This window comes from Mobula hypostoma, chromosome 11 (assembly GCF_963921235.1).
Source record: "Mobula hypostoma chromosome 11, sMobHyp1.1, whole genome shotgun sequence".
Lineage (NCBI taxonomy): Eukaryota > Metazoa > Chordata > Chondrichthyes > Myliobatiformes > Myliobatidae > Mobula > Mobula hypostoma.
The window spans coordinates 35,328,772-35,346,587 of NC_086107.1; the positions used below are offsets into that span (position 1 = coordinate 35,328,772).

Here is a 17,816-nt window from a genome sequence, read left to right on the forward strand (position 1 = left end):
GTTTTAAACTGCAATCACTGCTGGATTTTCCAGTCACTCAATCATTTTTTTTTGCAGCTGAGCGACTCAAGCAGCTATATTCCGCCTAGAAAACTCATACAAGCCTATAAATCTGTTTGGCTGGGTTGAAATCACTGAGCAGTACAATTTCCTGTTGCTGCCTCGGATAACACATTAATATTGAAGGTGAATTGAAACACCTCTCCCAAAATTGAGAATCTCCAAACTTATCTCACTGCTGCCATACCATCAAATGCATGCATCTTGTTCTTGAGCACTGTGTAAACAAAGGTTACCTCTGTGTTATAAGTCATGAAAATAAATAATACTGGAATGTAGTATTCGAATATATAGTATTATTAATCATGAGAATAAGTAATATTGGAATATACAGTGGGTAATGTGGTTAAATACATTCCAATTCTAGGCAGTATATTCCAATATGGGAAAAAAGAAATTTCTTAAATCATGAAACACAAAATTAAATTTCATTTACTGACAAAATATTAAACCAGTCTTTCCTTTCACCATGCTGTTTTTCTTCCTCTCAATTCTTTGCCCTGGCTGACGTCTAGCAGTCTATACGATTTATCCCCACACTATACTGTCCTGAGCACAATGGTGCACAAAGCACAATTCATGACTGTGATGCCCAAGGTCAGACTCAACTATTATCTGTCTAGGTTACTACAGAACCCTGGTGTCATAGAGCTTTGTATGAATGACTGAGGTGTGCTCCAATGAAATGTGCAAGAAGCGGAAACTCCAAACTTAACGATTTCATTCACAACCTCAGATTTTGCTTGTTGATAAAACTCGACTTTGATAATGCGATTGCTGAGATGGATGTAAAATCACAGCTGGTACAATTGGATAAATATGTTCTATATTCTGCATAGTTGCTATTGTTAGCCAGCAAAATGCAATAAAAAAAAAAGCAAGAACAGTCAGAAGAACAAAGGATGATCTTATCGAAACATGAGTCCAAAGGGACATGACAGTCAGCTGTTGGGAGGGTTTCATATGAAGGGAAAAAGCTGCAAACACATGGTCATTTAAAACGGAGGCATGCAGGGATTTCTTCTTCCAGAAGACAGTGAATTTCAGGAATTCTGAAACTGAAAATACTACTCCTTGCAAGAAGTTATTAAGATTACATTTGAAGAGGAGCTAAATGCATTTTTGAATGATCGGGGAATAGTGGGCTGTGTGGAATTGGCAGGAAAGTTGACAAAAAGTAGTTCAGTGCCATCGACCTGTGTTTGACCAGCCTCCCTCTTCCTTTCGCTCGCTGCTGCTGGGGTCTCGGGTCTTGGGCAAGGTTTGATTGGTGCAGCTTGTGGATTGGACATGTATTTGGAGGACTCTGAAGTTCATGCATTTCTGATTTTGTGCGATTTTGATCTGGGCGGACTGGCTCTGCGGCTAGCAGTCACTGAATGACACAATGCTAAACTGGACTGAACTGAACTAAACGGAACATTCCTAGATGGCTTCAAGGACTCTACAGTTTGATGTGTGTTATTCACTTGTTGTTTTCTGTTTGCGTGATTTGTTTTTTTTTGGCGCATGGGTGTTTGATGTTTTTCTTTGAACAGGTTCCATAGTGTTTCTTTGTTTCATTGGCTGTCTGTAGGAAGATGAATCTCTTGATAATAAGTGTACTTTGAACTTTGACATCTGGGGCAGATTAGCCATGACGAAGGCAGATTTGAGAGACAGGGTGCCTGCTCCTACCTCTACTTCTGTGTAATTATGTGACTCTAACACGGGGCACAGGAAGTGTCTGAAAATTTAAGAAAGTATGCAGATGCAGGAAATCTGAAATGAAAAAGAAAATGCCGTAAAAACTTAGAAAAGTTCCAGACATAGAGGGTTGATGATTTATCTTTGCACAGATACTGCCTGAACAGTAGATTGCTTCCATCACTTTCTGCTTTTATTTCAGATTTTGAGATTTGTCTGCCAGTTCCTTTTAGGAATTCACCTGAAGATAAATTTGATCTTCATACTCCTGCCTCTTTGCCAGCATATTGCTGGTTGAAGCTGAGAGGAATGGATGGATCTACATTGCAGCACGATTGTCTGTATGCACATTGGGATTGAAGATGCCAAACACATCTGAAATCAATGCAATGCTTCTTTTTCCTACTGACGATGCTTTGCGGTAACTTGCTGGAGTTGGGTAGGTGGTGCATGAGGTCACTGAGTCAATAAGGGTAGGCAGTTTGCCAGAGACAACATGCTCCTTTGTACATTAGACCTATGAAGTGAGCATAGTTAGAGAATGAGAAGAAAGACTAAGCAATGCAAAAGTTGTGAAATGCAGGGGGACCACATGCCATGTCAAGCAAATCAAAATGTACTAATAGAGCAAGGGAAACAGAACTAATGGCAGAGATAAATGGCTTGGCTTGTTCTGATACAGACAGAGAAAGTGAGTTACCTTAATTGGTAGGTAGAATTCAACATTGAACCTAGAATGCCATAAAATGCTCAGACCAAAGATGAGATGCTGTTCCTCATGTTTACATTGTGCAGGTGAAAACAGGCTAATCGGCCAGAGTGTCTTGTTGTATGATTGACTGGATGACTTCATGTACTAATAATTTCCAAGGCAATACCTGCCTCACTATAACAAAGATATTACTTTTGACCTATCAATACCCTTTCCCAAACTCCCTGTAATATGATGTTATTTCTTTTCCTTTGCCACTCTGATCCTCTTTCTCTCTTTTTTCCGATACTGCATGACCTGCTGAGTGCGTTCAGCATTTGCCATTTCTGTTATGTGTTTGAAATTGAAGGTGATGTTCCTTGTACCTCACCTTCTAGCCCATGCATCTAGGGCACATAAAGCCTACATGCTTACAGGGACGCACTAGCTCACAAACTGCCCCATCAAACACAGGCTGCCCCTTTGGCCTCATTAGCCAGCTCAGAACCCACAAAACCTAAGTGGAAGCAGGCATCCTCCATTCTGAGGAGCTGCTTAAGAAGAATTCATAGAAATGTTGCTGTTGGCTTTGGAGAAAATCCAAATGGTTATGGGTCCACATATTGTCAGCACATAAATTTTAGCATTTACTGAATGATAATTTCAGCAGCAAATACCCTTTCATTTTATAGTTAGTGTATTTTGAACTAATTTCATATAATGCCCCAGATTACACAGAGTTCCACAGCTGGTGCTAGCCACATGAAAGAAAATATTAACTGCTGTACAAAATAGATAATACATGAAGCTGTTTGTGAATGCATAAATTATGGATTATGAACCAAGTAAAAAAAATACTGCTTTACAATCTCCTCTCAGTAGCAGGCACAATGCTTTTTTATTCGCGCTGTTATCATAATTTAAAATTCTTGTACCACATTGAAGATTAACCAAACTACTCAAGAACAGAAACTTCCTTTGCTTCAAATTGCTCTTTGATCTTAAGTATTACAGGCTTTTCAGACTGCTTAATTGCATGTATATAATTTACTAAACATTTTATTAACTGAAGCAAGTTAGTAAAACATGGAGAAGCAGACTCAGGGGAAGGAAGTGAATCTGTTTTGTTGCATCTAGAAGAGATTATCTAAAAAAAAACTTGGCAAATCCAGCTTAGGGTATCCTAGCCCAATCTTTCTAATTTATTCTAGTTGCAAGAGAAATCTGTGTGTGATTTTCAATGCTTGTATATTTTACCATGCGTAAGCTGGTTGGACCCTCTGTGAGACCTTTGTTACACACAGTTTGTAATGCAATTTGCTAAATTTACACGAACTTGGGGTAGGGCAATGTATTACAATTAATTTGTTAATCAAAATCCTTCAAGTTTATAAGGGTTTTACAGATGACTAATCAATTATAGTTTTAATTGTCACCTCTATGTTAGAGTTTTCTACTCATTGTGCTGCTAGAAAATGGAATGTTTTTCTCTTACAGACATTGTGTGCAATAAAAGTAATTGTGTGTAATCATACAGTATGGCTCCCTCGACTTTAAAACTTGAGAGATGGTAGGGTAGGGTGAAAGGAGGTGGTAGGTGCCTGGAACAGACTGTTAGGAGCGCTGATGGAAGGACTTACGATAGAGGTGTTTAATTGGCTCTTAGGTAGGCTCATGAATGTGCAGAGAATGGAGGGGTGTGGACAATGTGCAGGCAGACGGGATGAGCTGTCGTTGGCTTAATTACTTCAGCACAACATCGTAGGCTGCAGAGCCTGTTCCTGTGCTGTATTCTACCCTTTAGCTTTCAGCTCAATACAATTATTTTTCATTTCCTATTCTGGCCATTCTGTACCTTTCGCTATAAAGCGGATAATTTTATGCTAAATGGTTATCTACTCAGTATAGGATTGAAGTGATATTAACTGTGTAATGAAATACAGAAAACCTGGATGGACTTGAAGACATTTTATAGATGAAAGGTTACTCTCACAGTTAACACATTTCAAATACCTTCAGGTTTAACATGCTCACAAAATAATTTTATGAAATATAGTAGTTTTGTGAGCTGACTACAAAACATTGACGTATATAACCAGCACCATCTTGATGGCAATAGAGAAAGTGGTGAATACAGCCTGGTCCATCTCAGGCAAAGCTCCCTCCAATATTGAGTATATTTACATGCAGCACTGCTACAAGAAAGCACTATCCATCATCAAGGGCCTCAACCATCCAGGCGATGCTCTCTTCCGGCTACTTCCATTGGGCCGGAGGTACTGAGGCTTCAAGTCCCAGGCAGCCAGATTCAGGAACAGTTATTACTTTACAACTATCAGGCTCCTGAACCAGAGTGCATAAAAAAAAAGGATCTAGTGCTTTCCCAGCATATATGATGAATAAGTTCTTCTTGGGCTCCCAACATTTCTGCCACCTTCATCAGGGTTGATGCCTGGGCATATCTAGTCCTGTGGTATTTATACCCCCATTGTCCGTCCCTCCTGATTGGTTAGTCTTCATCCAATCAGGTTTTCGCTGTCCCACTTTCTTTACAACTGAATTCCAGTTCATACTTAGAGTGAGACCTTTGTCTTTGTTAAAATTCTTTTCCTCTAGTTTTATTCTAATAGCTTCTTTCACCAGGCCGTCCCAAACGCCATTGGCACGGCACAGTAGTCTGTGCCGTTGAAGTCAATCCTATGGCTATTGTGTTTGCAGGCATCATCCCCAATGACAAAAGCAGAGTTTGTCATCTAAAAGTCAGTTAAAATTGATACCTGTACCTGGTCAGAAGCCCAAGGAGAGTTTATTCATTAGAGTGCATAGCTTCATTCACCTCAACTCTGAACTTATTCCACGATCTACAGATTCACTTTCAAAGAGTCCACAACTCATGTTCTCAGTATTATTTATCTTTTCTAATTTGCACAATTTATCTTCTTTTGCACATTTGGTGTTTGTCAGTCTTTGTTTATGTATAGTTTTCATAAAATATATTGTATTTATTTTCCTGTATATTAATCTAAAGTATATGATAACATATACATAACCTGATAATAAATTGTACTACAATACATTCTAGATCTTGCATATTGCAAGAAAGTTTATATACTGGGAATGAATATGTTAACATATTCTTAATTCAGGGCAGCCAAATGCCAAAGTAAAAATAAGATGAACTGGGAATAATGAGAATTAAATAAAGACTGAAAAATCTAAAAAAAATGTCAAGGTAATAAGACAGTAGTAAAGATTTCAAATAAAGAACTGATTCCCACAACGTAAACTATCTTTTAACAACTGACGATTTACAGGTAGTATAGCAGCAATTAAACAAAAACAGAAATGCTGGAAGAACTCTTGACTGTGTAATTTTGTCTTATAGTAAAGTTGCTTATCATAGTTTGTATATATGGAATGAGCTGTCAGAGGAACCTACAACAGGACTATTTAAGAAGTACTTGGACAGGACCTGGTGGGACGGGGTTCGGAGAGATATGTAATAGGGACTAATTTGGTAGTTTGGTAGCTTGGCATGGATTGTTGGGCAGAAGGACCTGTATATCTGTGTTCTACTGCTTTAGGCTTCTATAACCTATTCAGTATTTGTGGAAAGAGAAACTAGTTAACAGTTCACGTCTACAACCCTTCCCCACTACTGGATGGAAAGCATACAAGTTTCAAAGCTGCTTGACTGGCTCAGCTCTTCAAGCACTTCTGTTTTAAATTCTTAGCAAGTGATTTTGTTTGTTGTCCATTACAGTATGACAAAATTACAACATGGAACTTCTAGGTAGGTTCAGATCTTGATGTTTCCGCTGAATGCTGTATTCCCTGCATTAAACTGAAACATCAAGATCTGAACCCACCCGAAAGATGATATTATGAAGGAAAGAGTAGATGGTCTGATGTAATAATCCTCTCCTTAAGTTCACCTAGCACCTTGCTATATATATGTACCTAAGGCTTTTGCACAGTTCTGTATGTTTCTATTTTGTATGTGAATATGGACAGTGAGTCAGCACTGATGATTGGAGGCAACAGACAGAATATTGATCAGAACTGTAAATCCTGATTGTCTTCTTTTAACTAGCTTAGGAATTAGCTAGTCTCGTCTCAGTATTCAACACAAATTAAAACACCGATATGAGTGTCCCACCACACAATACAGTGCTCACTAATCAGTTTCCAAAACTTTCCATGAGAATTCAATAACTTATTTTAAAGTTAGCATTACGTTTAGAGTGACAATTATGACTTGTTGAATCCTGGATAATCAATTAGTTTGGTGGAGGGTATTAGAAATATGTGCCCGAATATGTATTTCTATGTCCATGAAGCTGCCCTTGACTCTCAAACATATTTAAGTAGCAACCACAACTTAAAGTAAATATTTGGCTTGAAGGACTGAGGAAAAGTGGGCACAAGTGTAATTCTACTATAGTTAAATTCCTGCTCTCTTTTAGCTATCTTTTAAATCCTGCTACCTCTTGTATTGGCTCTGTCGTCAGGGTAATAGGCCACACATTTTTGGCTCTGCCCCATGGATTTGAGATTCATCCATAATTTCAGGCACAGCATGAAACAATACAATTTTGCTGGTGTTTTACTGATGTTTTGTGAGTAATTTTGGTGTATTTATCTTCTGGTACCCTATCTTGCGTTATTGATAAGCTTCCATGATTGCTGGTTTACATCTATTACGCTTGTACATTTTATTTGGATGGGTGATATTTAACAATGACAAAACTTTAGTTTTCAGAATACATGGGCCCTGAGGAATTTCAGCATGTTTACATACCTTTTGCTTTAAGTATATGGCAGTGGGATAGTAGAAAATGTTAGTGTTATTAAGAATCCAAAAAGTAGACATAAGAAAGGATTTTAAGAAGATCTTTCTGACTGCACCTCTAACTGATTAAGTTCTGAAAGTGGATTAAAAGCTTTTGTGGGGTTCACTTACAGTTCTAAAGATAAAATCTTACTGGAGCCTCAAGTTAAGAATGCCGAAAGGTCAGAATGTACATTTTCACTTTTATCTTCAATAGCAGGATTCTACTAATACTTCTGACAATTTTATATAATTCCAGGGAATTTGAAGGTAATTTACAATTCTGATCAATATTCTGTATTACACAAATACAATTATATTTGCATGTAAGCTTTTGAGAAGCACGTGACTTAAAAAGCTAAATACAGTGGATTCTGGTTAATTGGGTCATCAGTTAATCGGGGCAGCTGCTTATTTGGGACAACACATAAAGAACAAAAACTAATCAAGAAAATAGCCGGGATTTCCTTCATTTATTTGGGACACTATGCCACTAAATTGGGACAGGAGTCTGCTGTCGAACAGTTTCTAACCAGCGTCAAACACATATATTGTGTTGCTGTTAGACACTACACACGCTTAGAGTGAACTTATTTTAAATAGCATTAACTGTGTGTGGTTGTGTTCAAAAAGGCAGTGATTTTTGTCACTGACAGTTGGCAAAAAATAAACTAGTAAGACAATTCAGAACTGTTTTGCTGACCACGGTTTCAAATGTTCGGCCTTGGAGATGCCAGAAACAGTCAGGAATGAAAATGAAATGATTTCACTACTTCATCAAGTTAGGAACTACAAAGAATTTGAAGGTATACAATGTTATGTAACCGGGTGACCATTGAATCTTATTCATTATCGCTAAAAGTGTACTTAGGCATCCATCCGGGTAATGCTAGAGTAGTTGCCTGTGCCTTTAAGTGGAGACGGTGATGTCATTAAGCACGCGCGGGATAGTGGGGAGACCATTTTTTGTTTTCTGCAGAAGAAGCTGTTGGGGCTTTGGGATTAAGTTCCTCCCAGAGGTACTGGGCATGGTGAGGAAAGGTGAGCATTAATTGACGATATCCATGTGAATTCATTTATGCTTGTTGGCGAATCGAGAATATCAGTAATTTGACATGTTTTACACGTGGAAGCTTTAGATTTTCACGAGTGAAGGCATCAGCGCTGGATAGTGTAGCTTGTGCAAATTTCCTTTCCAGCCAAGTAGGTCAGTCTTCCTGTAATTTAACTACCAGGCAATATCTTGTAAAAGTTGTGCCAAAGTGTACCTTTTGTCTAACTTTATTGTATCATGACTGATTGTGAATGTAACTGTGTAACGTGAATGTTTAGTCTTTGTTTGGAAGCTTAGCACGTGTGTACGTCTTAGATGAGATGTATTCACTTACATTTTCGCTGCTATGTATAAGGTACTGGGTTGGGGGGATTCTAATGTTGTTTGTATTGTGTTCCTTCAGAATTGACACTACCGTATTAGTTTTGTATTAGTTCTGTGCAGATTGCTTTATATATTTTTATACTGCCTACGCAATTCGTTGATACACAAGGGTGTGGATCGAAAGTTAAACTGAGATTGTAATGGCAGGAACTGGTTGTAAATTCGTTCGATTTGTTTGGAGACCCTCTTCCGGCACTAAAACATCTAAAACAGATAAAAGAATTAAAACCCAAAAAAGTATTTGTTGTCCTGAGTGTATACTTTTCTCCAGGCTACAAAATTTATAATGAAAATAAAGATTTGGAGGATGCAATTATCAATAGTATTGTATGAAGGCAGTCCATTATCAACAATAGGTATCTGTACTGATTTTGTTCATTTACAATCGATCAAAAGAACTCGTACACTGGTTGAATACCTCCAGTGATAACTATCAAGAAGTAATACACAGTTTTATGGTATATCTATGGTAAATAACATAATTTGTTATTCAGTTAAATTGTAGTTTGTCCTCTTACTACCTTTGTAACTATTTCCATGAAACTTCAGGTATTTGGGGCAGCTGCTTAATTCGGTCAAAATGTATTGGTCCTGATGTGTCCCAATTAACTGGAATCTATTGCATATGCTTCTACAGCTGAAAGGATCAGAAGTCTTTCTCTGAAAGCATTATCCCCCATAGCTAGTCTGAAGAGAACAGCTACAAGTGCATGCCCAAGATGGCACGCAGCATGAGGTGCTACTCCTCAATTCTTTAAACCCCACCCATAATAAAAAGATACATAATGATTATCTTTACTGCCGAATGAAGCAGCAAATGATTCTACACATGCTGAGAGCAGTGAGATGTTTTCACAGGAAATGTCTCACGCCAGCTTGGTGCCAGCTACATGGTTGCGAGAACACACGATGAGACGTTTTGAAATCCTCACAGACCTGGTGTACACATCAATATTTGGATAGTAAGTGGTTACAATAACAATATTGTTTAGAAAGGATGTTATTTTCCATTTGTCTTTTTAAAAGATTAATATTAATTATTTTAACAGGTTTTCTAAAATGTTTAGTTTATTTTAATCTGTCTCAATTATACTTTGATTTATAGTAAAGCAATGAATACACATAAATAAGCAACAGGACTCATACCTTTTCCTTAAAAACATTATTTTTGTTACTAATTTATTAGTCAGTGATAATCTCAGCTCAAAATGACAATGGCATGTGAGAGAATGTTTATAGAAGATTATTGCCAATTTGGGCACATACTCTCAAAAAGGTTTGCCAGCCCTGCATTAGTGGTTAATTTCAAAATAGTGTTGAGAAGTGCTGTATTGATCCAGACATAAAGCATTTCTAACAGCATGTTAAAAACCCACTGATAGTAGTACTACTTCTCTACGATGACACTGAGTAAATGTATTACTCAAATGTCAAATGGATCCTCCAATATATCTTTACACAAAGATTGGTCAGCCCTGTTCCATGTTTTAGAATGATAAACGTGTTGGCTGTAAGCTTCCCAAATAATTAGCTATAAAGTGTTAGTTTTAAAAACACCCTTGCAACTGTGGGAACCAAATATTCCAGATTTTGTTTAGTACGGTGAAGTGAAGCAAGTCAGGGGAGGTTTATTTTGATCATGAATGCTGAATGGATCTGTTGGGTCAAAAGGCTTGATTCTGAGAGTCCTGGTAGAAAAAGGGCACTGTAGATCTTTGTTTAATTTGAGCACGATTAAGCCACAAATGCTATTTATTTCATTCAGCTTTGTGTGTAGTTAATTATTCCTCAACAACAGGCAGAAGGTATCCTCCAGATACTTGCTCTATCCTTGTACTTTGCTGTGTGATGTTTTACCCTCTCCGGGCAGAATCTCACTTCAAACATTCTTTTATATTGAAATGAGATATTGCCATATCTTCAATTATAAGCTTAATAGTATTAGATAAAATGCCAGTACAAATTTAAAATGTATTCTACCATTTTATATTTGTAATGCTTTTTATGGAGAGAGAGTTACATATAGCTACTCTTTCTCCCTTCCCTTCTGAAGACATTGAATTTCTGCTCAAATATGGATACTGTAAATCCTCTGTTATCTTGCTCAATCTTCTGTCATCTGCACATGAACATACAAAGTGGGTGTTGACAGGCAATTCAACATAGGAGAATGTCAGAGCAGAATCTATCTCTGTCCTTAATTGGCACCCATGTTCAGGCAATGTCTTGAAGGCATAACTGGACAAGAAATTATCAAAATTGATGTTCCATAATTTGGTGGCATTAAGGGTAATTTAAGCATCAATGTCTTTGCCAAGAAGAGCTATTTTAGCACCAGCCACTGAGCTTGGTCCCTCCTGATTTTTGGCTGAGTATCAGGCTACACTGTGGATTTCAGAAATGAATCACTGGGCCACTTACAATGCAAGCACCATTGAAATATAAATACAATGCGAGCACAAGAAAGGGACAATAGTCACTTCCAATCAATATCAATATTACTGCAGGCCTCAAAAGGTTATCAATGATATTTTCAAAAGCATTAGCAAAAAGAACCCAGACTTATGAATACACTTTAAACACTAAAAGTAACTTATAAGAACAATTACTTGTAAAAAATATATAATAAACACGTACACATATAAAACGGTAGAAAAGATTTGTGAGATATACTTTAACTTAAACTGCACAAATAAAATAATCTTTGTGTCATCATGCACAATTCAGTGGGGGTGTTAGGGTACTGGATGTGCTCTCCTGCTCACTTAGCATTTTATGTGCATTGCAAGATGAGCAAAGCAACAGCAAATCCTGAGTATTAGGTTAGTGAGCAACTGCCTGACGGGAAAAGCAGTAATAATCAAGTAATCTGAGGCTCATCTTGACAGGACTATTAAAGCTGCGATCTTTTCATTCACTGCCAAAACAAAAATGCAGTAAGGCATCTCAATGCACCACAAGCCTATCCGGCAGGCAAAGTCACCCAGCAGCTGCTGCATAAGACTGAGCTAATTATAACATATTGCAACATGCAGCACCAGCAACAGAAGGAACTAAAGTGTGGTCAGAAGCGTGGATTCAAAATCTGAAAACTTAAAAAAGAAATAAGATAGTGCTCTCCACAGGAATAAGAGTGATTGGTGGGTGGGGTGGCGGGGGGGGGTGGGGGGGTGGTGGTTCTTACCACATTTTGAAAGTCTGCCAGTCAGCAGCTGCATACAGTGAGAAGTTGCTGGATTACAGGAGGAGAAAGGTACATGTTTCTTTACTGCATAGACCAATAATCCAAAACAAGAATATGCAGACAAATAAGTTATAACTAGATTAATACTAAAATGGCAATTTTTAAAAATAAAGGTCCCAAAATATTTGTTCAAGGACGTGACCCTATTTGAACTGTATCTGTTGAATGGCAGATCTTCTGACATGGAAACAATTCAGTCTTCCTAGGGTTAATAGTTGCAGCGTTGATGAGATTCTAGAATCCCATGACCGCCAAGATGGAGCGAATAAGCAGAGAGAAGTGAAAACAGTTCATCAGGGAGCTGAAAGATGTGGAAATGGAATGATAGCACACACACGTCATGACATAATAGTGTAGTCAGTAGATGGGGATGGAAAACAAAGGCAGTGGAAGTATTAGAATATTTTGATTAAACACTGTTAATGTTACCCAGGATTCCAGAGGGAAACTTAACTTGCTTAGCATGAGGCAGATACATTCAAATGAGCTAAGGTTTGACTGTAGTTTCCCTAAGAAAGCAATATTCTGTTACAATTTGCTACGGTCACCCAAATATAATTAAATATAAAAATTGCAGAAATCTCAATACACTTTACAAAACAGATCTAAAAGGTAATTTTACATTGAAACTTAGTTTTCAAAATTACTGGAAAAATTCAATTTTTTACCAAAATTTGCACCAAAATTTTTACATGTACATTGGTAAAATTCCACAAAACAAAAAGGAAATAGAATGAAACCATATCATTCCACTTGATCACCTAACTGGATAACATTTGAACCATAAAGGTATACATAAAGCATCAGCTGCATAGACAAAGCTATCAATGAGATTTGGAGGTACAAGGAGTAGCATTCCAGTGGAGGGAAGAAAGATTTGCTCCTGGATGTCTTTGTGTGCAAATTTAGCCTCCCTGAGTTGCCTGAAGATACATATAGGCTTAAAAATGCCTATATTTCTTACTGGATTTTTACTGTATTTCAGATATATCCATAATTCATTTTAGCTGCGGGACTAATGATTGCATCAGTTAGAGACGAGGAATGTATTCAAAATGACATCATTGTGAATGCAATGTTTTCACATGCTTAATATGGAGAGTCGTTTCTATGGGCCTTCATTTCAAAACCCAACCATGTGCATTGTTCAATATGGGATGTAGGACTCAATATTTGAGTACCATTGCAACAATCATCAATTTCTGTTCATCTGTTTGGCTCCACATTGGAGATGGGCACACTTTACATTGTTTCAGGCCCCTGAGGTAGCCCAGAAATATTTCTCTATTGTATGTGCCAAATGTGAACTGTGGTAACATATGCAAATTTAATTCTGCCTCAGAACCTGTGCTCCATTGGCTTTATGACATGACTTCATGGTATATTTAGTGCAATGGAGAACAAGCCACTCTTTCATTCATAGGACACTATCAATTTCTCACTTTCCTCATTGAGTTTTACACATATAGAATGGTACTGTGAAACTGCCGAACTGCACTCTTTCCTTCCTTAGAATATGTTATATTTTAAGAAAATAGTTTGCAATCCAGGAGCAAATGCTTTGTTTTAGTTTAGATTTTGTTTGAAGTTGACAAAACTTGTGTACCATGTAATACAACTTCAAAGAATGATTTTTTTACTCTTACAAGATGCAATGCAGCTCGCAGATTGAAATAAGGTTTCTATTGCATTGGCCCGAAGAGTAACAATGATGTAATCAAATTCAGTTCTGTAAAAATAATTAACGCAACGGGAAGCCTGCTAATCATGCAAGATTCTGAAAATTGCAGGAGAAAAACCAAATAAAAGCTGAACTTCTTATTCCATCAATTTTACAATTACCGGCAGATTAAAGGGCTGATTATCTGAATATTAACACTGGGAGATCTAAATTACATGTCAGGATGGAAATAGTGAAATCATGTTAGAATTGTCTTTAAAACCATATAACATGGCAACGATTTAGAACATTATCCATTTTCCAAGAAAACTTAATATTTACCAGACAATTGTTGCACAGAAGGCTGGTCGTGCGTACTTAACAACTGGACCTGAATTGTTTCCACCACTCTTTTGAACCGACGACTTGGACCTAGAATTGAAGCAGAGAATTAAAGATAAAAGGAACAATCGCTGCATGCTCATTGTAGGCACAGCATGCTCAGCTAAATGGACACAGAGCATCAGAGACAATGCATAATTTACATTCTTTTCAGCCTGACCACGTCCTGAATCTCAGAAAATTACTCTAATTATTAACCTAAATAACTTTATCTATTTTATTATTTTATCACACAGAAATTAAAATAATGATTGTTTGCCACTATTGCTATGTGAAACTTTTTCCAGAAAAATGTGGCAAACACTAGCTCACAGTTTTGGACTCAATTATATTTTCCTTATCTTCTCCTTGGATTTTTTTTTGTTCTACTTTATGTGATCCCATTTCTGAATCTTCAACAAATGTTTTTGTTATAATATTTCTAAAATGAATGAAATACACTTTTAGCTGCTTCTGGGAAGCAACTGAATGCAAATTCCTTGTGGAGAGATAGGCTGCTTTTAATAGAGGTTCCTCACAAAATACTAAACATAAGTCTTGACAAATGAATTGCAGGCTAGATTGATAGAGAAATAAAGCACAGAAATGGGCACTTCAAGCAATCTAGTCCATGCCCAAGTGTTATTCTGTCTAGTCCCATTGATCTGCACCTGGGCCATAAACCTTCCATCCATATGTACCTATCCAAATTCGTCTTCAAAGTTGAAACCGAACCCGCATCCAACTCTTCTGCTGGCTACTCGTTCCATTCTCTGAGTCAAGAAGCTAATTCCTCAGGTTTTTCTTAAATATTTCATCATTCTCCCTTAACCTATGGCATCTAGTTCAGATCTCACCCATCTTCAATGGAAGAAGCTTACTTGCATTTATCTCATCTATACCTCTAATAATTTTGTACAGCTTTATCAAATCGCCTCTCATTCTCCTTGCTCCAGGGAATAAAGTTCTGAACTACTTAACTCCATAACCCAGGTATACGAGTCCCAGCAATATCGTGTTACATTTTCTCCATGACATTCTTGTAATTTTTTGCTGATGTTGGAGGATCTTGACTGCTATTTAAAATCCAATTCCTTTCTTCAGGTATGCTTTTGCAGCTCCTTCAGCAGTCCTCTGGACACAACATGTCACTGTGCCCGGTCGCTCAGAAATTGAGAGTATTTTTGGTCAATAACAGAACCGATGAGATTGCAGTTGTGGATATGTTAGTGGGCACACTGTCCCAATTCTCAGGCTGTAAGAAGAATCTTAGGAATCTGAGACATCAGTGGTTACACACCAATAATCATGAAACTTGTTCTCCTGACATAAATAATAATGTATTTCAATAGAACAAGTTCTTCCTTGTTTTACGGAGTTAACTAAAGCCACAGCCCATTCTTCAGCCTTTGCTGATGTAAATATATTAATATTTAAATTTGAAAATGAAATGGTGGGTAGATAATGCAGCTATTGCTGCACTAAATGTGTTGGTGGGGAGATGTACACACAGCCCTGAGGTATGGAGAGTTAAAAGGGTCATTTCCACAATGCTTAAGCACAGGAGTCTTGCCCTGTTGCTACTGGGGATGTGGTGAAGTTACCCAATCAAATAAGGTAGGGGCTTGTAAATGTTGGTCTGGATAATGCTAATTAACTAGAAAAATGCTAATCAGCTAGAAATGTTATCAAATTTTTATTTGTGGAAAATGGAAATGGGTTTCTGCAAAGCCAAGCCAATTTCATGAATTTAGAAGAACCCAATTAGGATATTTTTAAAAGTATAACAATTCCATGAAAGTGGTGTCACAGGTAGACAGGGTGGTGAGGGTGGCCTTTGTAAGTCAGGGCACTGAGCATTGAAGTTGAGATGTTACATTGCAATTATACAAGGCTATGTTTAAGATATTGTGTTCAGTTTTATTCACTCTACTGTCAGAAATATGCCATTAAGCTGGAAAGGATGCAGAGGAAATTAACGAACATGTTGCTTGGACTGAGTGACTGAGTTATGGATAGAGGTTGAATGTAGGTAAAGGAGGAGTGATCGTAGAGAGGTTCATGGATAGGATAAATGCTTTTTCCATGATTGGAGAATCAAGAACTTGAGGCTGTAGCTTTAAGGTAACAGGGTTAAGATTTAATAGGAGTCTAAGGAGCAACTTTTTTTTTTACCTGGAGAGTAGTCCGTACATAGAATAAGCTGATAGAAGATATGGTTGAAGCAAATACATTAACAATATTTAAAAAATACTTGGACAGGTAGGTACTAGGAAAGGTTTGGAGGGATATGGGCCAAACATGGCAAATGGGACTAACTTAGATGGGCATCTTGGTTGGCGTGGACCACTTGTATCAATGGGCCTATTTCAATGCTTCCTGACACTATGATGTTAACTCCGTGACAGATCTTCTCACCAGCCATGAGATCCCATATCGAGCAGCAATGTACTGATGAGTTGCTTCTAGACTGTATGATCTTTCCCTGTTTTTGAAAGTTTCCTCCCCATCGCCAGTAGCTTTCTAATGAAATCTGGAAGCTAACATATTCCAGTCCTCTTCTTTAAAGTAATGTTATAGAGGGCTGAAATATAAAACCTCTATGTCTTCAGGTTATTGGCAATTATTGATTGCTCCATCCCTTTGGTTATTAATTAATAATGTAACCATGAAATATTTGGTAACTTTCTTACTCTAACTTAAAAGTAAGGTGCAATGACACAAATTGCATCATGAGTCATTTAGCACAAACATATCTTTTGCAAGTGAATGTTACTTCATCTTTCCCAGGAGTGAAGTTAGTGCCACTTTAATGAAAGGCTGTCACACACTAATGATTACCTGCAGAGTCCTTTATAGTGCTGTAAATTTGATTTTACAATTCACTATCCTCTCTTCACCAATCACTGAGCTGCCGTGTTGGAGGAGCTTAAATCAACTGTCATTCTGAATGCAGTCAGGTCAGAGGTTTTTTGTTGTCGAAGGTTCTTAAAATAGAAATTCTTTTCAGAAGCACTTTGTACTGCCACCTTTGACTCAGAATGAAGACAGGGATCAGCGTGGGTGTTGCATTATGCAAAATGAAGATCAATTTGGGAATACGCTTTACTGAACATATTACCCTGGCAAAATGTGGCTTCTGTGTCAGAGATTAAAAAGGGAGACCGATTAGAGTACCCATCTAGCAATGTCAAAATATATTTGAGTGTGTCCCTTTAAAACAAATATAATCAAAATAGTTATTTATCTATTTTTTTATTTGCTTGTTTGTGTATTTATCTAGAGATACAGCACAGAACAGGCTCTTCCGGCCCAACAAACCATGCCACCCAGCAACCCACCTATTTAACACATGACAATTTACAATAACCAATTAGCCTTCTAACTGATACATTTTTGGACAGTGGGAGGAAACCGGAGCACCTAGAGGAAATCCATGTGGCCATGGGGAGAATGTACAAACTCCTTACAGACGGCACTGGAATTGAACTCTGACACCCTGAGCTGGAATAATGTCGTGCTGTGACGGTACTATATTTTACTGTAATTTCACTAGTTACTAATTTAAAAAAAAAACAATGCTGATATTGATATGGAAGTTATTCAATCAACCATCAAATTGCTAGAAGAATATCTCTGGGACAAGTCTGTGCTGGAATGGCAGGGTAGCATAGTGGTTAGCACAACGCTTTACGGTACCAGTGACCTGGGTTCAATTCCTGTCACTGTCTGTAAGGAGTTTGTACGTTCTCCCTGTGACCATGTGGGTTTCCTCCAGATGCTCCGGTTTCCTCCCACAGTCCAAAGATGTACTGGTTGGTAGGT

At 37.6% G+C, this 17,816-nt stretch overlaps 1 protein-coding gene across 1 annotated transcript in view; it reads right to left on the reverse strand.

Moving 5' to 3' along the window:
• The window catches only part of LOC134354260 (serine/threonine-protein kinase BRSK2-like), a 1,028,846-nt gene that overhangs the window by 59,636 nt on the left and 951,394 nt on the right, over positions 1 to 17,816 (reverse strand). Inside the window, 2 exon segments of the mRNA XM_063063164.1 lie at positions 11,891 to 11,938; positions 13,953 to 14,042. Coding sequence (XP_062919234.1) covers positions 11,891 to 11,938; positions 13,953 to 14,042 — 138 coding nt within the window.